A 27,455-nucleotide genomic window follows, 5' to 3' on the forward strand; every position below is an offset into this window, starting at 1 on the left:
CCTTCTCAAAACTGTCAAGGTGATCAAAAACAGGAAAATACCAGAAACTGTCACAGAAAAAGGAACCTAAATAGACATCACTAAATGTAATGTGGTATCCTGAATGGGGTCTTGGAACAGAAAAAGGACATTAGGTAAAAACTAAGGAAATCTGAATAAAGTATGGTCTTTAGTTAAAAATATTAATATCAGCATTGGTTCATTAATCATGACAAGTGTACCTTAGTAATGTAAGATGTTCATAATATGGGAAATGGTATGGGGTATATGGGAACTCTTTTTTCTATCTTCACAATAATTCTGTAAATATAAAACTATTTTAAAACAAAAATTTTATTTTCAAGACCAATGAAAAAGTTATAAAATAGTCCAAGCATACCAGAAAGTACAGAAAATAACTTAGCAGATGCACACATATCCACCATCTAAGTATAACAGATATTAACATTTTGCCCCATTTGGCTTCAGATTTCTTTTGTCTTTGAATGAAATAAAATGCTACCAATACAGTTTAAACTGCTCTCTATTCCTTCCCACTCCCTTCATTCCAAGAGATCATAATGTCTGAAGTTATCATTTCCTTGAATATTTTATAGTTTTGGTACTTAGGTATGCATCCATGAACAATATATACTATTGATTTTGTGTTAACAGTTACATAAATGGTAGCATATGGTTATATAAGATTTGCAAACTGCTCTTCAACACTTTCAAAATTTATCTGTGTTGACTCACTTAGATCCAGTTCATTCATTTTAACCACTGTGTAACATTCTATCATGAGAACAAACCACCATTATCCACCCTTCTACGGAGGAACAATTAGTTTGCTTCTAGTTTTTCACTATTCAATATAATGTTCCAATGAACATTCTTTTTTTTTGAACTGGTGGGGTGGGGTGCAACCAGGGTGCTAGAAGATCCCAAAGTTTTAAGTGGCCTTTTTCTTAATTCAGCACTTGCCTTGTTACTACAGTCCTTTAACTGTCTTCTAGAGCCTTAAGAAGATGTTTCTGCCAGTTTTTGCTGGTTGTTCAAAATTTCTATGCAGAGAAAGAGCCTGGAGCCTCTCATCCCACCATCTTGATCATGGCAGGTTCTCATTTGGTTTTTAATTGCTGTTGTTGTTTTGGTTTTTATGTTTTTAATTAAATTCAGTTTTATTGACATATATTCACATACCATACAATCATCCATGTTGTACAATCAACTGTTCATACTTCCATCATATAGTTATGCATTCATCACCCCAATCTATTTTTTTAAGGAGATACACTTTACTGTATTTTTTGTTTGAATTATAAAATTTAGTAGAAAATGGGAAATCAGGCAAAGTGATACATTATAACTGTAGCACACCATTTGACATATATCTTTTTTTATTCATTTTATTGAGATATATTCACATACCACGCAGTCATACAAAACAAATTGTACATTTGATTGCCAATGAACATTCTTACATGTATCTCCTAGAGCATATGTTATGAATTTTAGGGTATACTCCTTATGAGTAAAAATGCAGGGTTGGGTGGTAAGTATATCTTTAACCTTATAGATATTACCAAATTGCTCTCCAAAGTGGTTGTACTAACGTATCTTCCCAATTGAATAAGAATTCAATTCCCTCATTCATCCTTTCAAACAGTTAATACTATCCAATTCTTAAGTGTGCCATTCTGGTTGCTGAGTATACCTTCGTATTTGTTGGACATTCTGATTTCTTTTTTTCTTTTTTCTTTCCTTTTTTTTTCTTTTTCTTTTTCTTTCTGTGTGTGTGTGTGTGTGTGTGTGTGTGTGTGTGTATTACCTGCTCATAGCTATCACCCTGTTTTGTACTGAGTTGCTTATAATTTTCTTACTGAATACATATTTATCACAAAGGAAATGCAAGGTTCTTAGATATTTTAACCCAGTGATGTACTGGGCCTGGCCCATATGGGCTCACAAGAGCCAACTGTGATGGGGAGTTAATGCTTAAAATGTACAGACTTTCTTTTTGGGTTGATGGAAAAGTTTTGATAATGGATGGTGGTGATGGTGGTGGCACAACATTTTGAATGTAATTAACTCCACTGAATTATATATTTGAATGTGGTTAAAAGGGGGAAATTTTAGGTTGTATATATGTTAGTAGAATAAAAATTTTAAAAAATGCACAGGACTGTACAACAGAAACAGTGAGTCCTAATGTAAATTATGGACTATAGTTAATAGTACAATTATAAAAATTTCTTTCATCAGTTGTAACAAATGTACCACACTAATGCAAGGTGTTAATAATAGGGTGGTATATGGGAACTCTGTATTTCATGCATGATTTTTTTGTAAACTTACAACTTCTGTAATAAAAAAAATAAAAATAAATAAAAGTGTGCGTGTCTTCAGAACTCTGTGTTCAGTGACCTCACACTGATAGCTTAAGTTGACCAGGATAGAAATATTTACACAATGGGAATTGGCAATCTGTACAAATCAGGGCTCTCCTTCCCTCCCTCCTCCCATCCCAAGAACCTGTTGTTAAACTTTTACTAGTATGTCATTATTTTAACCCCCACTTTGGTCCCCACCTACCCCAATCTTCTCTCTAAATATGAGAGCCATCCCTGAGCTCCTAACTTGATGTTTTAGGCTATTGGAAGGGGGCTTGGGTTTCTTTCAGGAATTATTTCATCAGGGTTTCTATAATAAGATAAATCTAATGTCCTATTGTAATAATACATCTTCGACTTTAAAATGGATTGGCATTCATCCAGGCTCTTAGAGCAATCTATCAGATACAGCAATCCAAGCATAGAAGTGGAACCCAAGTATTGGGATTGGAAAAGACCTCAAGCAGACATTCCAATGATGGTGGGCTCTCTTCCACATGAGGCAGTGCTCCAAGCAAAGGCCACGAGATAACACTAAGTATATGTTTCTAGTGGAAAAGAAGAAAAAATTTTTAAAAGAGTGGAAATTTGTCTTCCTTCCCATTGCTCTAGTTCTGCCTGTTGTCATTATATGGATTAAGCTGAACACTTTTCTAGCAGGTGAACAAGAAGTTATATGTGGCTTCTCTTCCAGTAGGGTAAGCTATTTTCTTTATCTGTTGTCTTAACCATTTCTAATGGGATGTATAACAAGCCCCCCTTCCCTTTCCGGCACCTGCATCAGAATTCAGTTCTCTGGTTGATCCATAGTCCTCCAACGGCAAATGTAAATGAACTTTGATTCTCGAGTTGTGGTGTCCACACCGCAGAGCAGCAGACTTCTGTGGATCGTCAAGATCTTGCTTGGTTGTGACCTGCTCATGAGGCCAGAGACAAAATTTGCTGCTGAGAGAGAGACTGGCACATTGAGGTTACTAAATATTTACCAAATAAATGTACAAATATACTCTGAAAAATAAGGTTTCAGTAGAACTTAATGTCTAAATGGAATACTTTGGAGGAATGTTCTCTGTGATCAATCAGGGGCTTATTCTGTTTGTGGATCATTTGTGGTTACTTCCCCCTGCTTTTGTGATGTTTCTGCTTGTCTCTCTGCACCCTCATTTTTAGGAAAATATATATGGAATTCAAAGCTGCTTAAAAAAATGTGTTCTGCTCTAAGAAACTCTAATGTATGAGAAATCTGCATTAATAAAATGAATTAGGAAGTGATTATTCCCTGAGCTTGACTGCTGTTGCCCATGCATTGATTTATAGACTATTAATTACTTGATAGAGGAGGAAAAGAGTGGAATTGTAGAACTAAAGCATGAGGCACTGAGGTACACTGTCCATTAAAAACCAAATAGTGGTAAAGGCAACACAATATTGTCAATGTAATGAGTGTCACTGAACTGTAGTCTTAAAAAATAGTTTAAATGGCACATTTTATATTATATATGTTATCACAATAAAAAAATTAAAACAAAGAAGAAATCATGGCATTTGAGAGCAGAAAACTACTCCAACATGGCTATTTTATAGAGGAGAAAATAGAGAAGTGGCATAACCTGCACAAAGTCACACAGCTTTGCAGGGTAGGGCAGGGCAGAAGAGTGGCTTCTCTCTTCCTGGTGTGCTTGTAATAACACATCTCATAGCTGGTGACATTAATCAGGGGGAACAGAAATTTTGACTTGACTAACCCCACTTTTCAGGTATATCTACGATGAATTTTGAAAATGCGGAAGCGTCAATTTTGTACCCTCTGCCAGGCAGGAATCCTTACTATTGATTTGTTTGAAAGTTAATTACATGGAGGAGTAAAGAGGGCACACCCATCTCAGAAAATAACCACCACAAATGAGAAGTGAGAAAGACAGGCATCACCGCTCCTGGCGATGTGTATTTTCTGCAGAAATTACCATATGCAGAATCAAATGTGCCCACCCTCAGCTTGGTGACAGGCTCATGGCAGCCTGTGGAGGGCTAAGCTCAGAGGGCTGGTGCCGAAATGGAGCCTTCCCTCTCCACCTTGGATCTACAGAGATCCCAAGAGGACCTAGCTGTCCTGGGCAGACCTCAGGTTTCCAGGGACTTCCCTTATTGATGTTTTTGCTGAACATGGTGCTGGAAGTAGTCACAAGAAGACATTATCCCGACTTTCTTTGCTTCAATGCTTCTGAAACCTCCACATTGTTTTTAAACTGTCATGGAGGAATGTGAGTCTTTATGGCCCTGTGAGTTGGCTGCCTGAGCAGAGCTATTTTCTTCTCAACTTGAGTGTAAACAGATCTCAGGGAGGTGGGACTTGCATTGCCTGTGGCTGTGTGGGAACTAGAACCACCTAGAGACTCATTGGTATCTTTTCTGCTCTTCGAATATGCTTGAGAAGATCCTGGGTGCCTTCCACAGGTAAAGCCCTTTTCAGGGGAATCTCAGGCAGAAGTACCTCTGAAAGTCTATTCATCTGTAAAAGAGGCTGTGGGCCAGGGGTTGGATTCAGGCATCTCCACTAACGCACATTATAGAAAAAAAATGGAAAGCACCGTGGTAAGCTTTTTTAAGAACAGCTGCAAAATTTCTAAATTATACAATGCACTCTGAATTTTTTATTGAGATATAATTACACTCAATGAAGTACACCTACCGTAAGTGTATAGTTCGATGTTTTTCATAAATGCATATAGTAGCACATCCAACATCCTCCATGAAGATATAAAGCACCGACATCACCCTGGAAAGTTCTCTGTGCCTCTACTTAGTCATCCCCCTCCCTCACCCCTGCCAAGGGCAACCGAGATTTTGATTTCTATCTCACAGTTCAGTTTAGCCTGTTCTTGAACTTCGTAAGAATGGGCTGAGACGGTATGTTCTCTGGCTTCTTTCACTCAACATTATACTTTTGAGAATCATCCATGTGTTTGCATATATTAGTAGTTCATTCTTTTTATTACTAAGCAGTATGATGTGGACTGGATATCTTACAATTTGTTTATCCATTCTCCATTTAGGGCACATTAGTTTTTTTCCCCCCAGCATTTTGCCTTTATGAATAAAGCAGCTATTTCAATACAGGTCTTTGTGTGGACATGTTTTCATTTCTTTTCGGCAAATACCTTGAAGTAGAATTGATAAGTTAGGTGTATGTTTAACCTTATAGGAAACTGCCAAACAGCTTACCTAATGTACTCTAATGAATGAACTTGATTACCTATCAAGTGAATGTCTTTTACATTTTTTTGTTTCATGATCTGTTTTTGTGTTAAATCATATTATGGTATGTATACAGATTTTTTTCTCAAATGTATCCTTAAGGATAAGACTTTGATTAACTGTATATTATTCTAATGTTTGTTTGTATTTTAATGCTTTTGAGCTGTTTATACAAACAGATTGGAATCTGGAAGAATCACATGGGACTGGCATGATTTCCTTCACGGATCTCTCCTAGATTTTTCTTTATTATCTTTTAAAATATTTTACACATACAAAATATATAGAACATATGTGATAGTTACAAAGCATAGAAATAAAATGGAAACCTGTAAATCTATCATCCACTCTAAGAATGAGCACATTTCCAAGACCACTATATGTGGCTTCTCTCTTGCCCCCTCCCAGAGATAAATATGATCCTGAATTTTGTGTCCTTCACTAACCCTCTTGCTAAAACAAAAACCAAACCAAACCAAACCAAAACACTTTATCATATATTTAATTCCCTTGCTTTAAAGGGTTTACCACATATTTTCATTTTGGTTGCTTTTGAGCTCTATAAAAATGGTGCCGTGCTGTGTATAGTTTCTTGCAACTTGCCTTTTCCCCTCAACATTGTGTTTCAAAGATCCATCCATGCTGTTGTGTGTAGTTGTAGTTTAATCATTTTTGTTGTTGAATAATATTCCATTCTGGGAATATAGCACAATATATAACTTGTCAATTGTCATTTATGCTGTTTCTCAGACTTTCACTTCTTCTGTTACGGTTTGGGGGTGTTGCATATGTTTAGCAGGATACTTTGAGATAAAACTCTTATCAAGTAAACAGTTTTTAAAAAATGAAAACAAGAGACTAGCTTCTGTTCTAAAAGAAGAGGACTCTAAAAGATATCTGGGGAAAATTGTGAAAAACCAAAAATGCGATTCATTGTTAACAGGGTTTTAAAGGCTATAATTAATTTTTTCTACATAATTTTATTTCCAAGGTTTAAAAAAGAAATTTGACTTGGGTATGTAGAATGTAATCCTTGAATAAAACAAAAATCACCTTCTTTGTCTATGTGATCAAGTTATAGCCTAAAAGCAAATTAAAGTTTCTTTTTTTTAAATATTAAGCTATGTAAAATTAGTATCTTAACTTCAATTGTCTAAAATAACTTAATATTATTGATTTCCCACCACTTCAAGAAAAACACACGCATTTTAAAAATTTACAAATGAAAAATCATTTTGGCAAAAACAAACAAACCAAGAAACAAAAAAACAACCAAAAAACAAAAACAACATCTACCCTACAATTTAATTAAACTACGCATTTCACTTTATTCTATCAATGTACCTCTTTATGTTCTTAGGGACAACTCAATGGGAATTTTTACTTCTAATATTAAAAATGTGTTATGGTAGGATTTAAAGTTTTCATATTAGATTTAGAATTAGCATTTAAAAATCAGTTCTACACTTTTGTCTTAATTTACAAGTACATATTAAAATATTCTGAACACTAAATATAATGAAACTATAATACTGATATTGCTTTACATTTAACTGCAAAGTGTATTTGTAAGCATCAAGACCAACTTCATGCAGGGAACTCTGAAGAAATGTTTAGAAATTAGTAGAATGAATTTTAATTATTCATGTGTAATGCCTAATTTTTAAACGATACATGCTAAATTTAAGTTTCTTTTTATGATTCTAATGTATTTCTTTCATTGTCAAAGTCCAAGAACATCTAAAACTGGAGCATTTTACTTCAAAATTAAGCTGAATTTCAGTTAAACAAAACAATCCCGTATGAATAACTCTCTTAAGTAAAAGAAGTTTATTTCCTTTCTAGACAACTGACTCACTGAATCGAGCTAAAAATTTCCAAGGGGAAAAATGATCTAGGGAATAAGTATAGAAAAAAAAGGGGCTAAGTTTCCGTTAGGTTAGCTTTTGACTATTTTTCAGCTCTTTACAATTTCAGCTCCTTAATAACTATTTACCAATAATAGGATGCATAACGTAGTATTTTACAATTAGAGGATAATAGAAAAAATCTACCTTTCCTTTAGAACAAGCCCATCTTACCAGACAGCTTGATTGTTTGAGACAAAACATTCAGACATTCACAACTCTTTTATTAGCCATCTTCTTTTTATTTATTATTGACATCAATTAGCCTGAGTCATGAACCGACCACATTTACAGGCGACACGTGGCCCAATCGCTATTTTTAAAAGTCCACGTATTTTTCAAACTCCCCTCTCTTGCTTCCCTCTTTGGTCTCTGAAGTACTTAAGCATTACATGGCAGTCCTAAGGCAGTCTCGCCTCGGGGAAACCTCTCCTCGGCACATTTAAGGAAACCACAGAGGAGACCTGGGATTGGTGCTGGTATCTGGTCACTTACGTAGCACACGAAGCAAGAGGGACGTGCCCGGGAGGACCCGAGGCAGGTGCGGGTAGGTTTCCGCAGTGGCCACTGATCCCGCGTGTGTGCGGCGTGTTCACCGAGCTCGACCCGAGGAGCCAAGAACCGCGTCCTGTCCGCAGCCGGGGCCCCGGCAACCTCAACCTCAGGGAGGGGTGGGGCCCCTCGGACACGCCCCCCCAGTCTCGGGGTCCCCGCGACCCAGCACCGCGCGCGCGCCCCGGCCGCTCCTCGCAGCCGCCCACGTGGTGGAGCCCCGAGCAGCACCAGGCCATGGGGAGCGCGCGGGGCGGGGAGGCCCGGCCAGAGCGTCGCAGCCAGCCGGCCCCAGGCGGGCCCCAAGCCCGGGCCCCCACATTTCCTCCCCCGGAGGGAAGGAGGCGACGCTCGGCGGGCAAGCCCTCCCCGGCGCCCCCTGGCGGCCGCCGCAGGGACGCGCACCAGGCACGCGGGGCCCCCTGTCTGGACGCCCCCCTTCCCCGACTCGCCGTCGGCACCGCTCTCCCCTCGTTATCCCGGGCCGCTCCTTCCTCCCCACAGGTCCTGGCGAACCCCGGACCTCGGGATTCCCGGGCCACGACGCCACAGCCGCCCCCGGGAATTGCGTGAAAGTGCCCGCCGTAGTGGCCTGGAGGGGGTCCCCTTTCTCCCAGGTGTGTCCCCTCCCGCCACGTTCGAGCTTTCCAGCGCCCTGCGAAGAAATGCCGCATGCACACACTTATTTATTTATTTTGCAACAGCTGCAAGAAACAATGAAGCTTTTCAAGAACCAGGGAAACGCGCTCTCCAGCCGCGCTGTTGTTTTCAATGAACCTCTCGGGGCCCCGCGCTTCCCGCCCCCTCCCCTTCTCTCCGCTCCCCTCCACCCAGCCGGGGCCGGCGCCGGGGGCATTGTTTTTGGAATCCTACGGGAGGGGAAGGCAGGGCGCGTGCGGGGTGGCCGGCGCAGTGCGGGTGGGGGCGAGGGCGTGCGCGCGCGTGTTTGTGTGTGTGTGTGTGAGTGTGTGCGCGCGTCTGCAGGCGCGGGCGAGGGGCGGGGACGGCGCCTCGCAGCCTCGCGCCCCAACGCCCGGGCTCCGCTCCGCACGTCCCCGGGCACCCGGGCTCCGGCTCTTAGCGCGCGCCGGTAGCGGCCCGGCCCTTCGGCGCGCCGCGGCTGCGGCGGTGGCCGCTCGAGGGTGCGCGCGGGCGCGGACGCGCGGCCTCGGGAGCGTGCGTGCGCGCGAGCCCCCAGTGTGGCAGCGGCGGCGGCGGCGGCGCGGCGAAGCCGAGGCGCTTGTTTACCAGCATTAACTCCGCTGAGCGGAACAAAAAAAAAAAAAAAAAAAAGAAAAGAAAAAAAAAAAAGAGAGAGGGAGAGAGAAAGGGGGGAAAGACGGGGAGAAAAAAAAAGAAAAGAAAAAAAACAAACCCTGAGGAGGAGCGAAGGAGCGAGCGCACCGGGAGAACTCGAGAGAAGCGAGCAAGCGGGAGGGAAGCTGCCAGCGAGCCTGCCCTCGGCGCGCCTGCGGCCGGCGCTCGCAGACCCTCTGCCCCGCTCCCGGGCCCCCTGCACGCCTCTCCCTGGCGAGGGGAGCGCCCCGGCCGCGCCGCGCGCCTCAGCTTTGACCTTCAGCGAGCGGAGCCCCCCGCGCCCAGCGTCTCGGCGGGCGGGGGCGCGGGCGGGGGCCGGCGCGGCGGGAGCGCAGAGCGCGGCGCGGCTGGCCCGCCGCTTTGTGTGTGTCCTGGATTTGGGAAGGAGCTGGTGGCGGCGGCGGCGGCGCTGAGGGAGGAGGAGGCGGCGGCGAGCGGAGCCCGGAGGAGGAGGAGGAGGAGAAGAGGAGGAGGAGGAGGAGGAGGGGGCAGCCTCTCATTCATTTCGACTCCGCATTTCTGCCCCTCTCGGGCCTCTGCTGCGACCCGGACTTCGGGGGAAGCTTGCGAACTGCGTGGCGCCCTCCCGCCGCGGAGGCTCGGGCGTCGGGAAGCCTCTCCCTGGGTTTGGGGTCGGGTTGGCTTTTCTTCGCCAAGACTGATTGGGGCTCTGCCCCCCTTTCCTGCAGTTTTTCACCCCTACTCCCCCCCCCCTTCGCTTCTCTGGGTTTGAAAATGGAGGCCGATGATGCTGATAGCCCGCCCCGGCGCTCCTCGGCTTCCCGACTCCGCCGAGCCCTGGGCCGCGGCTGCCGGCGCTGAGGGGGCCCCCACGAGCCCCGCGCCCGGCGGCGCAGCCCGCGCGGGACTCCCGGCCAGCACCTCCCTTGGATTATTGTTTTCCTAGCCCTTGTTTTTTGGAGGTGGGGGGGGAGGCGAAGACTGAGTTTGAGACTTTTTTTTTTTCCTCCTACCACTCCCCCCGCCCTATTTTTTTTTTTTTTTTTTGAGAAAGGGGAATTTCGTCCCAAATAAAAGGAATGAAGTCTGGCTCCGGAGGAGTGTCCCCGACCTCGCTGTGGGGGCTCCTGTTTCTCTCCGCCGCGCTCTCGCTCTGGCCGACGAGTGGAGAAAGTGAGTATGTGCCCTGCCGCCCGCGGCCACTGCGGGAACTTTTCCTCCGAGGGGCTGCGCCCTGTTTGCGAAACCCGAGTTGCCACCGTCGCAGCTGTCTGGCCCCGGGCTCGGGAGCGGCGGGGAGGGCTGCGGAGGGCCGAGGTGGGTGGATCGGGGGGGAACCGAGCTTGTTAGTTTGGAGCCCCCATCCCGGGGCCCCAGCTGCGCGCATCCCGGCTCGGGAAGGGCCTCGGGGGCTTTTTTCTTTAGCCCTCTCGAGACCAGGGCCCCGCAACCCCCGCTGGTCCGCACCGCTCACTTCGGGGCGGCCCGGTCCGGGAAAGTTGGTGGCGAGGCGGGCCTCGTCCTCATCGGTTGCCCCCGCCACGGATGGGGTCCGCCGCTTGTACCTCGTCCCTTCCCGGCGCGCGGGGCTGCCCCGCACACAGCATTGGTCCCCGCGCAGATGGCGGTGACAGCTACTGCGGCCGCCTTGTGCCCTCGGTGCCAGGGCCAGTCGCGGTGCCCGAGGCGGGGAACCACCCGGCCTGCGAGGGACAAGTTGCTTTCCAGGGGGATGCGCAGCCCAAGGACACGTTTCCAAACACTCCGGGGTGGCTGCGGCGGGGCCTCCTGTTGTCCAACGTGCTTCACGCCTTCGGAGCTTTTGATCCCACAAATAGTTCTTTGGTTGCCTGAGCTCTTTAGGTTCTTGGACTTTCTTGGCACTCCGCTGTCGGTTACCTGCCGGGAATTATCTGCCTCCGGCGTCCCGGGGCTGCCCTGTGCGCCTCGCGGGTGGGAGCGCGTTCACTTTTCCGCCCCCCCGGTCAGCCCCTCGGAAAATGTGGTTTGGGGGACCCTCATCAGCCAGGCCCTTCGGGGGAGCGCGTGTGTGCCCCAGTTCAGAGGGTTCTGAGACCTTCTCCCAGTTTCTACCCCGCCTTGGCTGTCTTTTCTTTTTCTTGGAGGTGTGTGTGGGGGGGTGGAGGTGGAGGGGGCTAGGGAGGCGTCCGAGAGCGCGTTAGTGCGTGTGTGGTGGGAGCCGACGTGCGTTTCCACACACGTGCTCGCCATCCGAGGTGTGGCCGCCGCCACACGGCGCGCGGGGACACCTAGACGCCGGCCCTGGCCAGAGGTGTCGTGCGCTGTCGGTTAAGGAGCGCCAGGATTCGCGTGGGGGTGAGGGTCGGTTTTGTTGTGGATGGAGCAGTGCTGCAACCCCCCCCCCACGCCCCAACTCGCCCCGCACTTCCTTTGTACATGGTTAATAAGCAGTATCGCTCCACACTCGCTATCGCTTGCAATCTGATAGCTTTTGTTTTGATGGTGTCGGGTAAGGGTATAGGAGCGCGAGGAGTGAGGGAGCGAGAACTTCGGGTCCCACGGTGTGTAGAGGGAGGTGAGGGAAGGTGGTTTTAAGTCTTCTCAAAAAATCCAAGTGTGCCATCCTGGTAAACTCGGGGTGGTAGGGTGAAAGGGTAATCTGAACACGATTAAAAGTTTAAGTGCAGTCCCAGAAATGGGGCAGGGAACGGTGAGGGCGTTGCTGGTGAGTAATGTTTGCCGAGGGTATGCAGGTGGTGCCAGTTAACTTTGAAAAATCACGACTGAGCCTTGAAGAGTGAGGGGGAGAAGCGGGAGGCTGCGGGGGTTTTCTGGCTCCGTCACGGGGCAATTCAGAAAGGCTGTTTCTATAAACAAATCCTTCTTAAACGTCATTTAAGAAATAAGTCCGTGATGGAGGAGGAGAAAAGCTTTACAGAATTACCATGTTTACTACATAGAGTTGCTGTAAGACGCCGATTGGGCTGGGACCGTCCACAAATCTGGGCTCTCCTTTTCTTTGTTTTCCAAACTTCCAGCACACTGAGATTTGGGCAAGGGCTTTCTTTCCCTTCTGCTAAGGAGCTGAGATGGAGTTTGGGGACCGAGGAGGGTTTCTAGCTTTTAAAAGCTAAATATAGTTTATAAGACACAGGAGAGCTAATCCATTTTACTATGGCATGCCACTGAACTGTGTATAGTTTCCTCTAGTTTTATTTTTTTTAATGTTAGTAAATTCTGGAAATTCAAAATAGCAGTGATGGCCTTGCTTCCCTGATGAAAGAGTCGGGCATTTTAAAATAGAATGTGTTGTTTGGAGCCTTCCTGAAAAATATTCTTTGTGAAAGGTGGTTCTTTCTTGAGAAAACAGACAGCCAGGGAATGAAGAGGTATTTTAATTTAATGTACGTTTATAATCCGGTAATACCAAAGCTCTTGTCACAGATCTCTTCAGTGTGGTTGGTTCTTTAAAGCCTGAAGGATGGCAGGACACCCCAAATCCTCATTATGGTTTGTTGAAGTTCTGACTCAGTATCTGCCCCTCCCTACATCTCTGAAGTTTTGAGCAGTAAATGACTGTGTTCATTGTGAACACACATTCAGTTCTTAGTCCGAAAGGTGCTAGGACTGTTAAGTCTGATAAAAATAAGCTACTGAGTCCTATCAGATGCTGGCATTCTTTTGGCTGTTGTCTGGTATAGTCATAAAGGTTTGGATGTTTTGGGTTGGGCTGCAGGTATTTTGCTGGCATATTTAAGGGGGTAGTGTCTCCTCTTTGAGTCTGCCGGCATAGGATGGGTTTTCTTTTTCCTTTCCTTAGAAAATTTAGAAGTTTTTAAAGCTGATGAAGCCATATGGACTTGTTTGTGTGTTTTGTATCAATAGAATGCAGATGGAGCGTTCTAAGGGAGGTTTGGAAGTTATGAGTAATAGCCAAATAATCTGATGACTTTTTTTTAAATCAGCATGCACTTTAAACATATTGTGGCCATTTCATTAAAAGGATTAAAAGGATACAGTCATCTCTCTGCCCCGGCAGAGTAATATCCTTTTGTTGGCATTCAAAGAAGTTAGTGTTTTACTCCCAGAAGGAGAACCCAGAATAAGAACTTTGGAAAGAACCTAAATAGCAAATTATAGTTTAGACTCTGTAGAGGGAGATAGCAAGTAAACAGTATTTTGAGGAGTGGTGGGGTGTAGATCAGGATTCAGAGTTTAAAAGGTCATATGTTTGGTTTGTCAAAAGGATGAGAAAAGTCTAACCTTAAGAAATATTTTAAGGTGGAATGGATGAACCTTGAAAACATACGGTAAGTGAGACGAATCAGTCACAAGAGACCACATATTGTATGACCGCATTTATATGAAATGTCCAGAATAGGCAAATCTATAAAGACAGAAAGTAGATTGATGGTTCCAAGGACTGGAGGATGGAATGGAGAGTGACTGCAAATGGATACAAGGTTTATTTTTGGGGTGATGAAAATGTCCTGAAGTTAGATTGTGCTGATGGTTGTGCAGCTCTGGATGTACTAAAATCCATTAAAGATTAAAATTATTAAGGTATATGTCCTCCTTCCCACCCCCCACTCTTTTTTTTCATTTATGGCATTTGTCAGTTCCAAGAACTTAAGCAATACACTAAACTGAAACCTGCAGCTATGGCAGCAGGATTCCATGCCATAGGAAAAATGGGCAAGCAGGAAAAAAGAATCTTGATTATACATTATTGAGGGGTTGGATTAAAAAACACAAATGCCAATGAAAGTCAGATTTGTTACAGTGAAGTCTTCAACTAACTTGGCTACGGTGTAGGTCTTTTCAAAATAAAGTTAGTTTGGGTTTAGGAGCTGAGCCTGGATGGCTTGGCTGTTTGCATTTCCAGTTTTACTATGCATGTTTTCCAACAACAAAAATAATGTAGCATTTTAAGATGGTAAAGAATTTCCATGCTCTTTTTTGATGTACCATATTAACCACAGGTAGTAGTGAAGGTTGAGAATGAACTGTTCATTTTAATGCAGTGTGATTTTTTTTCTTTTTTTTACTTCTTCTTTTATTTACCTCTTAAATAGCTCCAGAATCTGAGCAGCAGAAGAAATCTGTGTAGGATACAGTACTTGTTTGAGGCATACAGTGATTTTTTTTAGAAAATAAAATTTCTTATAGAACAAGAGCTTTTAAAATAAGACAGAGTTTTTATTTTTCTAACTGTTGTGCCTTTTTCCAAATTTACCTTGACCCTTTATAGGAAAAGACCTAGAGAATAATTGTTTACATTTGTTTGGTTTTTGTCTAAGGCTTAGTTTGCTAATAAAAATGTTTCCTGCCCTTGTATTGTTGCAAGATCAGGGCGGTAATGAAAATCAACTGTATCATTTTCACTTGTTGCCTTAGAGTTTTGCCAAGGAGAGCCCTCCGGGGACAGGAATTTCCTTTTTAATCAGGTTTCTTTTGTTTTGTAAGATTGTGCTTTATGAAGCAACTGAATATAGCCAGCACTTAATGGGTGCCTACTGTATGAAAGAAAGCTGGGCCATGTGTTAGGCAGTGCTTTTGCCCTTGGGGTTTTTATGTATTCACCCATGAGACAAAGTTGCTTGAAACTTCAGATCTTTTTCAGACCCAGTATAGGATGCACAGTTTTCAGATACACAATGAGCGCCATGGCATATTCTAAAGGCCCTTTAAAAAACAGTTCTGTAGACTTAAACTAATGCTGTTGATTCTTCTGAAATCCTGTGCTGTGGCATTTTTGCCATATTAATACTTTCCCTTGTATTGCAAGGTCTCTCGGCAGGCAATGGCATTCAGGAGGCCTCCTCCCATCTTCCTTCTTGATAACACTGTTAGGACAATTGTGATTTAAAACATGTGGTAGTGTAGTCTACCCTTTGCCAAGACGTTAGGCACACAGGTGTGCACGTAGATGTGGCACAGCCGGTTTTGAGTTATAAGAAAGACGGGATCTATTTCAAAAGTTTTCTGGATTAAACATTGTGTAGTTAGCTTTCTGGAAATCATTAGGAAACTTTCATCATTTTAAGGCTTTGTATAATTTAAAATAACTTGCTGTTTTTTAAAGTGGGAGGGGTAAGAATGAGGCAATTGAATCCTGAAGGTTTTTTTTTTTTTCTTTTTATCGTAAAAGGTACAAGCCATATTGCTCTCTGGGTTGTGATTTTCTTTGTTTTGTTTTCTGAACTCATTTAAAAATCAGCCCTAGTTCATAGAAGAGGCATTTGTGCCCGCAAGCCAGCTTGCTTTGATACTGCTTTTCTTAGCCAACTCATGACAGGTGCTATGGCAGTTCAAGAGATGAGCTCCTCTCAATTGTACTAAATATATAAGAGTTGCACACATGCTGAGGATTTACTCTCTTGATTTCTCCATTGGAGATGTTCAGAAGGAAAAATCTCAACACTTTAAAGACAGCAAAGTAAATAATGAATGATGTACTCTGACCCCTCCTTGACATGGTGTTTGGCATGAGATTATCAAAAGGCAGTTTTTCAGTTATTTGGTGAAAACTAAGGAGGGGTGGGTGGGTGGATATGTGTCACAATCCTGATGTTTGTGGACATTGAGACCTGTTGACATTTTGGAGGCATAACTGATTTTCAGTATTTGGAAAGATTAAAACTTTGAAATATGTAAACATTCCCTCCTCCGCCCCTACCTCCAAAGATCTTAAAAGAACTGATTTGTTCTGAGGAAAGGGCATATGTTTGGGATAAAATGGTAAGTAAACCAAGAATCTTTAAATACAAGTTAGGTTGTTATCTCAATAGGTGCATATCCCTCAGCACAAATGAAGTTTGTTTCTTTTGTTTTGATTTTGACTCAAATATTGATTTTGAGACTTTTGGGCTTTTTTTAAGTTGCTCTCCATTTTTAAATGGTTAGTTGTACTCCAGTTTGCAAGTCTCAGGTAACAGTTTTGAAGAGTTCCCTCCTATTTTTTACTTATGCCAGTTTTACTTATATCTCATGAAATTAACTAATTTCAATCTCTTAAGGAAATATTGACATTTCTTTATTTGAATTGAGAAGTTTTTTTCTTCCTCCTCTCTTCCTCTATAAATACATATTGGGCTCAGTTCTTCAAGTTTGAAAATGATTTCTGATACTATAAAATATTTCCTGAAAAGTTTTTGAAGGTATTAATCAAACCATAGAAATTACTTGCTATGTGTATTTAAAACACTAAAGAAACTAACTAGTAAGTAAGGCTGTATATTTTTCTTCTCCCCTGGCCTAGACTACTACAGTTTCTAAGCTTCTAGGTTAATATTTAGATTTTATTGAGACTCAACTAAATGTTTCTTTTTGTGGTGAGGAATGAATACCTAAGATTGCAGTACTTTTATATGGTTGTCTTGCTATTATTTATAACTGAAAAAGGTAAGTGAGTAGGGATGCTTGGGCTTAATTCTCATTTTTCCCTCTCCTTGGTTAGTGCTGGGGCTGGTTTGATTTCTGAGCACACTTGCTGGGGGATATATCCATAGAGATGGGTGCCTTTGTCCCTCGCTTGGCTTCCTTCCTGCAGTAACTCTGTAGCTAGCTTCCTAGGCTAAGGTGCGAGCAAGTAAATAGTACCTCTGTATACTGCAGAGATGGCTGTGCTTCCCTGAAATGGCTCACATTGTCGTAGTCTGGAAGTCCTTTTTGTTTGTTTGTTTGTTTGCTTAAGGATTTATAGTTTAAAGACTTTAGGAAATATTCTTTTACTAGTCCAGAAAGTTTTTGGGGGTGGGGTGGGGCTTTTGATGCTTTTCTCTTTCATCTTACCCTTTCCACCATGCTCCCTTGATATGCTGTTTGTTTAAAATTGTTTGCATCTGTGTATGTATCTCTACCCATCCATTTGTTTATCCATCTGTCCATCCATCTATCCATCCATCTGTCCATCCATTATCCATCCATCCATCCAGATTTTTACAGTTTTGATACAAGTCTGTGATGTCCATTACTATTTGTTGTACACTTTCTTTTTAACATGGCACTAGCTTTCCTTAAACTGGCTTCGGAACTGTTTGTCAGATTGGGAATTCAGGCGTATGCATCTTGCTTTTTAAATTACTTTTGACACGGAAGCACAGATATATTTTGACAGTCTTAAGGCCTAAATGGTTTTATAGAGAGAAACCTTTACGTTTTCCTGAGATATTTTGAATATTTAACTTCAACTTGTCCTCTCATGCAAAAAATATGGTCAGCGTCCTGTGTCTTTAAAATTGATGATGGGAAATAAATGTGTGGCTAGGTAAATGAGACATCATCAGTTTGAGTTAGGCATACTTTAGGTGCTGATAATCCAAAGTCTGATGGCAATTAGGGAGGGATGAGTTTATGTATAACAGGTTTTTCCAAATTGGAAGTGTTCAGGTGACCTTTAACAACTTCCTGAGAGAGTTACCATAGGAAAAAAGTAGGAAGCATATTGTGAAAGCCCAGATGGGAGAAAGGTGAGACAGAGGGATGTGATCTAGCTGGCTGTACCTGCTTGCAGAAGTTTTCTAAATCATCAGATATTAATTATATTTCAGTTGTACAGTCCTCATCGGTTGTGTTCGTATTTTTCCATGCCATCCTGTATTTATTCCCACCAAGCTCACAGACCCAGAACTTGAAAGAGAAGCACAAGTTGCCATGAAAACAAGGGGACAAAGAGAGACCAGTGACAGCAGAAGGTCTGCTCTTCACTTTTCCTTCGTTCTGTGGTCTGTGATAATGAATTCATGGCATATGTCAGGTCGTTACACAGCATAGTTCAGTCACAGGAAATTCTTTTGTTATCATAGCCTTACTCAATCAGGTGATGTCGTTGAAATTTTCTTTCTAACCTGCACCTCAGTGAGATTTTTAATAACAAAGGTTGGATCAAGATGGAATTTTCTAGTTAAATTTCAGTTCTTCAGACTGTCCTTTTCTGGAGAGACTCCTTAATTGAATGTTTCCTTTCTACCTCACTGAGTCATTGCAGTGGTTCAGATTTGCCTGTTTCGGGCTCCACCCGGGTCCAGTCCGGACCTGCATCAGCTCATGAGTAGATGCTCAGATGGCCTCTGAACTGGCCATTTTGTCTCACTCTGATTTGATGGCAAAGGTGTTGCCAGCTCAGACTTCTTAGAGTGTGCTCTTTGTTCCTCATCATGGTCTAAAAATCAAGTCCAAGAACCATCATGCTGGGCTATAATACCTCCTTAAAATAATTTGGTTGTAGGTATCCAGTATTAATTTCCAGTGGTCCCCAACCCCTATGCTTCCGCTCTGAGGTAAATGAGCCAGGCTCATCCTGCCTCCAGGTTTTTGCTCTTGCCCAGAGCTACTACCCCCCTCCCCACCCACCCAAAGAGTGGGAAGTGCTGCCCTAGAGAACATCAAGGTAACCTAAATTCAGTTTTTCCTTAGCTGCCAATTAGTTGTTTGGGCCTGAACAAGTTATTTAACTTTTGAGTGTCAACAGAAATGTAAAGACTTGAAAAACAATTGGGGGTGGTGGTGGTGGTGGTGATTTCCCATTTCTCACAAAACAAGAAAATAAAAAGCATTTTCTAATATATTTAGAAAACCCAAGTCAGAGAATTTGGTGGGAAATGTGAAATGTTTTCATGTTTAAAAATCTGTAGGTTTCAAATAGACAGAAAGGTAGAACGATGGATAGAGCGAATGAAATGGCAAATGTGGCAAAACATTAAACGTTGGTAAATCTGGGTGTCTGGGTGGGGGAATGTTGGAATTCTTTGTATGGGTTTGTGTTATTGTGGCAAATGTCCTGTAAGTTTTGAAATTGTTTCAAAATTAATAAAAAAAGATTTAAAAAAGTCTGCCAATTTCCAGATCTGGAAAATAGAGACAAAACTGTAACTGTCTAAAGGCAAAAAAAACACTGCCAGTTGATTCTTCCCCCACCCCCAGGTACTTTTCCATAGTTTTAGTATATCTCAAGTGCCATCCTGTAAGTTCTAACTCAGATTTTTTTCTTCTTCCTAAAGCTTTTTGCAATTACCCTCGCTTGGATAGACCTGACTTCCGCCTTACTCCTTTTGTGTTTATAACCATTGCTATGCTAAGCAACAGTGATGTGTTTTGTCTTGTTCTTTGGCTGTTGTCATTTTATGAGGCTGGAGCCAGAATGCTTGGTTTGAATCTCATCTTCTCAGTAGCTCATATCCCAGGCAAATCATTTCGTTTTCCTTTGCCTCAGTTTCCTCATAGCTTACAATTACAATCATAATGGAACCCACTTCTTCCACTTATTCATAAAAATTAATGAGTTCATGCACATGTGAAGAGCCTAGAACAGAGCCTGCACACAGTAGGCCCTCCGATTTTAGCCATACTAGCCTATGGATGTGATATCCTTGACCAGAATGTTCTTTGGATAGTGCCAGAGAGAGGACACACTGGACATTGGACCGCCCCTGTTATTTAAATGTTTATAGACCCTGGCACATAGTAGGTACTCAATAAATGCCTGTTCTGTAATAAAATTATATTTTGCTAAGGTGCTCAACAAGAAGGTTGCATTTTGCTTTGTTCTGTCTTGATCCTTCCATTTGACAGTCTCCGCCGGTGCCTAAAAGGGTCCCGTGTGCACTTTGCCCACCTCACCAAAGCGTAGGCGCCATCTAGTGGCCGGAAAGGCAATTCCGCCTCTTTGGTGACTGAATTCACCGCGCTTCGGGGGTGGAGATAGCAAAGCGCTCCCTCCCTTACTCCCCACCCCCCAAATTGCTTTCTGGCTTGGTTTCTGGGAACCAACTGCAGGAAAACCCGGGAATGCAGACTTTTGTAGAAACTTTTGGGATATGGTTTTGGATGAAGATTGCTCTATTGTGTCAGTGAGAGAGTTAGGTTCTTCCTAAACGTAAACGAATGTACTATAGCTCTTTAGTAGCGTTGCTATGTCTAGTGTGCCTCTAACAATTTGGGTTTTAAGGGTTTTGCGGGACTTAAATAAATATTTCTAAAGTATTAATTTTGCAACTAGAGATAAAAACTACTGATTTATTTTGAAAAAAAAAAACCGAAGTAAGGTTTACCTTCTATTGCTGTTTTAATATGTGGTAACACTTTAATTATCATTCTTGTATGTGTCCCCTTGGGCTATTTTAGATACTTAAGATGCTCAGCAGTCAGAAATCCTAATAGAGCATAACAAACACCTCCTTTACTAGTCTTAGGTCCCATATTGGCTGTTTTTTGCTAGGTGCTTTTCTGTATGTGGTTTCATATTTTAATGGCGTATTCAGAATCCACCTTTTCATTTCCTTGGTGAGACCACATATACTGAAGTGAGTGTATTGGTGGCTGTTTAGGTTTACGTTTCAAAAGTTTGGATGTGTTTCCCCATGATTACTTTTGTTTATTTCGAATTTGGAAGTCATCTGCCTGGTTATCTTGAGAGACGGCTTCCAACCTATGTCCTTTCAGACCTTCTGAACAACTCTGGCTGTTTCTGAAGCAGGCTGTACCCATTGGTCCTTCTGCCTGCAAGAACTGTGTTCCCAGTTTGCCCTCTGGCAAACTCCTTTAGGAATTAGCTACAATTTCACCCTCGCTGGTGGCCTTGACTCTGTTCTGGCTTTGTGCCCCTACACCCTCTCTTTATCCCTCTGCTGGATGGGAGAGGGGATGGCATCTTGGTCACCTTCAAATACCCAGAGCATGGCCCTGTACCTGGCACATAGGACATCTTAAAAAAAAAACCCGAAAAACTCTTTACCCACCCCCGTTCATGTTGAAGCACTGTTTATGTATAACAAATTTAATTATTTTCATCTTGTCATTGCAGCTCTACTAGGTGAAACATTTCATCATGCCAGTTATTACTACTTAGGACTTGAGAGCAATATGGTGATCTTTAAGAATCAGTTTTTCCTTAGGCATTTTATACATTCTGGTAAATAAAACAAACAAACAAACCAAAAAACCAAAAAAAACACACAAAAACTTAGAACTCCCAGAAAGTCCTAGCCTAGTGTCTAGTGTCAAGGCTGCCTTGTTTCTTAAGTTCCCTGTAGTCATGAGTCAATAAATAATTCATCCACGTCAGTCTGTGTGTGTGTGATGTGCTTAAACCATCGTGGGGACTGGGTGCTGCCTGCAGGTTTGTCCCCGGACAAACCTGGGCTTTTCAGTAGGTGCAGCCTGATGGATAGGACCTGGGTGGACCTCAGGGAGCCGGGGTCAGCTCTGGCTGGTCTCCCACCCTCTCCCTTCCTGAATGAGCTGGCGAGACTGGCCCTTCTCATGGCTCTTCCCACTTTCAAGATCCCGAGACACAAGGCAGAGATGGAATTCTTAGGAAGGTCCGGTTTGGAACTAGCAGTATCAGTGTGGACATAGGTTTGCTTCGGTTTCCTGCACTGTTTTCCTTGCCAGGGCTCTAAAGTTTCTGGGGGAGCAGTAACTGGGTCTTAAAGGTCTCTTTTCTCTGATCCTTGGAGGGCTAACGGTATATACTTGGCTCCTCAAACATGCTGAAGAGGATTCTGCAGGCCTGGGGGTGTATTGGGTGCTGCCCCCCCTTTTGGGCTCAGGTCTCCCTCTGGGGCCATTGCATAAACTTTCTCTACTGGAGAAAGTTTCCTTGTCTAGGATGGTGTAAAGAGAACTCCTAACTTTAATTAGCACCTAAGAAATTATCGTTAAAAGCTGGGATACTCCCGAGGATACTTGTGAGGTGCGATATTTCTTTAGAAAATGTAAACATAATCATTTCAACCCGGTATGTGAATCCCAAGTGCAGCTTGTAAAAAAGAATCTTGTAAAATCACCATGTGAATGCAGAGCTGGGTGGCTGCTGACTCCCCAGGACAAGCTGGCACAGCTGCCTGCCTTGTGTCCGCCGTTCTCTGGGGGTTACGTGCCTGTGTCTGCACAGCACTCCCTTTAAGGCACATCGGACGTGAGAGCCTGCCCTCACCTTGTCCCCTCCCATGGTGCTCTGCCAGAGGCAGGGCGAGGTTGGAAAGGGAGCTGGGTCTCTGTGTCTCCACCTGCAATTTGGAATCACGCTGCTCTGGCCAGGCCTGGGCAGTAATCCCTGGGGACTAGCCATCGAGAACTGCAGATGCATGCCCGGATGCCGCGGCAGCCCTGGGAGCCTCTCCCTGGTGCTCCTGCCCTCTGCCCAGTGCTAGGCATTGTCCCCCCCTCGTGGACAGACCTTTTCCATATCTACAGTCAGGGTTTGAACCCAGGAAGTCTGAGTTCTGGGTCAGCATCCGGAACCACTAACCAGGCTGCCTCTCTGCACCGGAGAGAAGTTGGTTTCATTCACTGGGTGGGCTTGGTCGACCCCATCACCCAAGGTAATGCCCCGACCCGAGGAGGGGGCGGGGTGGAAGTGGAGGGGCATGGAGGGGACAAAGCCTGCTTGCCATGTCAAGCTCCATGGAAAGCATATGAAAAACATTTTTTTTTTCCCTTCTCAAGGAGCTTAGCATTTAGTTGGGAAAACTCAAATACTGGTCAGTAGTAACAGGTGACTTGTGTTCAGGGCTAAATTATGAGTGTGGGTTGGAGGGGATGGGGTCGTCCAGGGACTGAGTAGCTTGTGAAGGCTTCAGGGAGGATGTGTGAACATTTGTCCTGCGGGGTCCCGGGGTGCCGGCGTCCTCAGTGGTCCAGGGGGGACCGTGTGGTGTGGGAGGAGCAGCAGGAGGCGTCTGGAGGGGGAGGTGGGGGCCAGAGAATGCAGTACACCAAGAGGGAGGATGCAGTGTGGTGAGGTGGAGATGGGAGCTGGGAGTAATGTTTACCTTTTAAGTGCTGGTGTGGATCTGGTGGAAAGGGTGGCCTAGAAAGGCTGCTCAGCCCTTTGACGTGCTGGGGAGAGGCAGGGGTGTGGTGGGAGTGGGAGCTGGTGAAGGTGTAGCTGAGGGAGGTGATGAGGGTTCTTGGAGCGGCACAGCATCGATGGAACCAGGACCAGGGAATGAGCAATTGCCCTGACCTTTTCTGGCCAGGATGTGGGGAGGAAAGCGGGCACCAGTAAGGCCAGGTCCCCTCGTTGGATAGCTGGAGCTGCTGATGACCGAGGCCCTGGGTGGGCTGGCCAGAGAGTGTTTCGGGAGGATGTTGCCCCAGGCTAGCTGAGGACTAGGGTGGAACATGGGAGACTGGGGAGCTCTTCTTGGAGAAGGCACCTTACCACATCCAGGCAAAGGATGGGGAAACCTATTTGCAAAGTGAGGCAATTTGCATAGCAGAGCCCTTCAAAACACCAGCGTTCACTTCTTTTTTTTTTTTTTTTTTTTTTTGAGCCAGCCATCAGAACTTGAGAAAAGCTCATGTGGAGCACCTCTTACCTTTGTTAGCGCCTCAGGGGTACCTGGTAAGGTTCAAGGACCGGAATTAAAACTGTGGGATCATACATCCTGCAAACCTATTTCTCTCCTCCAGGAATTAAAAAAAAAAATTAATTTAATTTTGCTGGGGCATACTCTCAGCACTCGTTTGTGGGGCATGGCTTACTAACTTAAAAATGCAATCCGTGTTGGAGATAACCCTTATATCTTTCTGAACCAGGACAGGTGGACCTGAGGTAGCCCTATGGGATGGGGTGCGGCAGTGGTCTTTGCTGCACCTTCCAGGGCTGGCTGGGGAGGCAGGCCCCAGCTGCCCCATGGTGCTGGCCTGCCTTGCAGGGGTTATTTCCAGCCCTCAACATGCAAGCCCAGAGGAATGATTTGTTTCAAAGGGGGCGCCAACTTTGTGTCTTAAGTCTGAGCTCTGCTACTGGAGCTTTTGACTTGTATTGATTTATGTTTTTAAATTGACTGGACACATTGTTGTTCAATTTGCCCATCCTGGGTCAGGCAGCCTGTTCTGCAACTGTATCTGTTTGTTTTCACTGGGCAAATAACATTAAAAAACACAGTAACACAAGATGCTTCGTGGGAAGGTGATGTCATCTGGCCCATGGGCTTTTGTGTGCCTTTTATCCTTTCAGGAGAGTGGATTCTGAGTTTTAAATCATTTCTCACCTTTTCTAGCAAGCAGAGAGTCCAAGCCTTGCACACAAGTCTCTGTCTCCCCCAACAAGAAACTAGGTCTTCTGCCTTATCCTGGGCAACTGTCTCCCCCAATCTTGTTTGATGGTCCTGATTCCCTTTTGAAGTAGGAATTAGAGCCCAGAGCCTCTCAAAATGAGCGGTCCTCTGATTGTGCCTGGGCCACGTTATTTAACTTCTCTGCCACATCTGTAAAATGGGAGATAACCGTATCTATCCCGGAGGATGCTCACAAGCATTTCATGAGCTGAGAGGTATAAATCTCTTAGAACATAGCACCGCTCATAAGCATTAGGAGTTATCATTATTAAGGTTGGAGGGAGTACACTTTAGAAATTATTTACTTCCTGGAAAAAAGAAAAAAAAACAACCCGGTATCCTCTGGAGTGCTGATGGACTTTGATATTCCTCTCTTACCTACCTTTGATGCTTCTGGCCTTCGCTTTCAGATTCAAGCTTCATTTTATGTAGGCAAGTTTCATATACACCCTGCCAGGCCTTTTCTTCTCTGGGAATAGAAACACACCTGTCTCTCTTCCACTGTCCCCTTCTCCCTTCTGACCCCTGCTTCTGCCTCTGAGAGAGGGGGCAAAATGTTCTTCTCCAGGAGATGGATGGTTACTGAGACCTCCTGCTTGGAGTGAATCATGTGGATCTCAAGCACCCACTTTAGAAGGCTGCTGTGCCAGGGGGCCAAATGACAGAAGTTAGTCCTTTACATGTTAGTATGAATGACGTAGGTCTCTTTACTCCCTTTCTGCCTCAAGGATAGGTGGGTGTTGGGAGTGTGTGTGTCACGTGGCCTTGTGGGAAAGAGAAAGGTCTGGAGGATCAGGGCACGAGGCTTTGGGGTAGGAGTTATGTTGCCAGCCAAATCTTAGGACATGGATCTGAAAAGTACGAATTTACTTATCCAGAAAACTAATTAGATTATTTTAAATTGAGAGTGGGGAAATTGAGAACCCATAGTCCTTGTAGGTTGAGGGTTGCTTACAGGGACTGGATTCCCTAGAAACTACACTGCAGGACATGGCCTCAGCGGGGTGGGAGACCAGCCACGGATTCACAGCCTGAACAATAAACATTTTGCCATAGTGAGAAGAAACTGCCTCTTGCTCTGTCCCCTTTGGTTGCACAGGCTTTCTGCTTACCAGAGCCCTGATTTCAGGCTTAGTCTTGCTGGGATTGAGCTCAGCAACCTGTTGGATGGGCTTGGGTGGTCTCATGGTGGGGTGGGGGCATCACCTGTGGTGGTGTTTCTGAGGGAAATGTGTTTGGAGCCCAACTGAATGAAACAAATGCATAGTAAGTTATGGTCCCCTTGACCTTTTGTGATAAAAGCTCTTTTTGGAGGCGGAGCGAATTCCTTTGGTTTAAAGCTTATTCCTTATTTGTTCAAAGTGTGTTCTCCATGGGATAGTGGAGAAGGTAAATTCAAGATGACCTGCCCCTGCCCACGGAGGCCAGGCTGGAAAGGGGGGACATATGTTAACAGGGCATGGCGAAGCAGAGGAGTAGTGCCTTCTGGGGGTGCTGTAGGTGCCATGGGGGTACAGTGAAGGAAGCATGAGGTCAGGGGAGGCCTCACCAAAAAAACGTGGATTCGAGCTGAGTCACAGGGGATGGGTCGGTTTTCCATAATGAGAGTGTGTGGCAGATAATGTTTTCCTTTCAAGGAAAGCGGGTCGGGAGTCAAACTCTCAAGCCATTGTAGTCACAAATGAAGTTTATTGTTAATCAGCCATGTGATGTGTAATTGCTTTTTTGGTTTTTTTATTTTTCCAGAAGAAGGATTTATTTAGATATTTGGTTCCCTCCCTGATTATATCGGAAGTTGTTCATTTGTCCTGGCAGCTCAGTTTTTTATTGCAAACCGACTCCTCTGTGATATGGGAAGCCCTGCACGAAAGGGAGTGACTTCAGCAGGCAAGAATCTGAGCATCTTCAATGAAGATTTTGAATTCAGGTCGACCTGTTGACCTTTCTACTGGGCACTCGGGGGGCCAGCTCTTTATACTGAGTTGTTACCCACTGGGCAAGCCAGGTGCCTGGGCTGAGCCCTGGACCCGCTCAATTCCAAACAGGGCTGCCAGGAATCCACTTCCTCCACCCCGGGGGCAGCTCTCTTTGGGCTCTCTGCCGGCAGGTGACCCAGATCAGGAAGTTGGACTGTTATTTTCCCAGCATCTCAGAAGCGAGCAGGAGCGACTGCTCTTTGCTTCACTCGGCCCTGTGCAGACGGTTTTGCTCGTTTATTGGTGTGCTTGTTTTGCCAGGGCCTCTGGGCAGCAGGTTTTACCATTTGACAGAAGGGCAGTGAGCCCCCTTGCCCTTCATGATCTAGCCCTCACAGAGCTGCAGAGATTAATGCACTGTAGCTAATGATCCTTCAGACATCTCAGTGATCTGCTTACAGCTAAGTTCTTGGCTGATTTTGAGAGTTGATTCTAGGATTCATTTTTTAAAAATTAAGTGGAATCCAGTGCCTAAAATTATGTGTTTTTAAGATGCCACTGGGTACATTTGCCTTCTCGGGCTTTGTTCAGATGCTTGAAATGTACAGTTTATTTTGTGGGCCCCCTGTTGCTTTTCTCCAAGTGACCTGCAGTTGGAGAGTAAGACAGAATTATTGGGAGATTTCACATGACTCCATTTCCCCCATTTGTAGGACAAATAACTTGCTGCTTTGAAACTCTGCAGTAGCTACATAGAGACAAATTAAACCTCCAGGACTGCTTTTGTGCCGGTTTGGGTATGTTATGTCGCCCAAAGAGCCATATTCTTTAATGCAATCTTGCTGGGGGGCAGATATATTAGTCTGTTGATTAGGGTATGACCTCTTGATTGAATGTTTCCATGGAGATTTGACCCCACCCATTCAGGGTAGGTCTTGATTAGTTAGTTCACTGGACTACTTAAAAGAGCTATGGATTCAGATGCTTGCTGGTGCTTTGAGATGCTAGCCCCGAGTTTGCTCCAGAGAAGCTAAGAGAGGACAAAATGCCCCAAGAGCAGCTGAGAGAGACATTTGGAGAGATGCTTGGGAGTTGACACTTAGAGATGCTTGGAGACACATACAG

The 27,455-nt window shown here is 44.4% G+C and overlaps 2 protein-coding genes across 3 annotated transcripts in view; one reads left to right on the forward strand and one right to left on the reverse strand.

Annotated features, from left to right (window-relative positions):
- Positions 1-3,159: 3,159 nt before the first annotated feature.
- LOC119532715 (collagen alpha-2(I) chain-like) lies at positions 3,160-9,352 on the reverse strand. Its single transcript, XM_037835061.1, has 2 exons — positions 8,030-9,352; positions 3,160-3,286 (listed from the first exon to the last, which is right to left on the reverse strand). The coding sequence occupies exons 1-2, from the start codon at positions 8,758-8,760 to the stop codon at positions 3,160-3,162; spliced, it is 858 nt and encodes a 285-aa protein (XP_037690989.1). The 5' UTR covers positions 8,761-9,352.
- A 40-nt stretch (positions 9,353-9,392) lies between these two features.
- Positions 9,393-27,455, forward strand: part of IGF1R (insulin like growth factor 1 receptor) — a 342,034-nt gene continuing 323,971 nt past the window's right edge. The window contains exon 1 of one of the 2 annotated variants that reach the window (XM_037832932.1): positions 9,393-10,537. In XM_037832932.1, coding sequence (XP_037688860.1) covers positions 10,444-10,537 — 94 coding nt within the window. In that variant the 5' untranslated portion in view covers positions 9,393-10,443. Of the gene's footprint in view, positions 10,538-11,651; positions 11,702-27,455 lie in introns of those variants that run through there. The other variant, XM_037832933.1, reaches the window with a different exon arrangement.

Source organism: Choloepus didactylus, chromosome 4 (assembly GCF_015220235.1).
Source record: "Choloepus didactylus isolate mChoDid1 chromosome 4, mChoDid1.pri, whole genome shotgun sequence".
Classification (NCBI taxonomy): Eukaryota; Metazoa; Chordata; class Mammalia; order Pilosa; family Megalonychidae; genus Choloepus; species Choloepus didactylus.

Coding starts and splice junctions, on each gene's coding strand:
- LOC119532715 (XM_037835061.1), bottom strand. CDS start 8,760: ATGCGGCATTTCTTCGCAGGGCGCTGGAAAGCTCGAACGTGGCGGGAG. Junction 3,287..8,029: donor CCTCTTGCTTCGTGTGCTAC/GTAAGTGACCAG, acceptor CCTCATGAGCAG/GTCACAACCAAGCAAGATCT.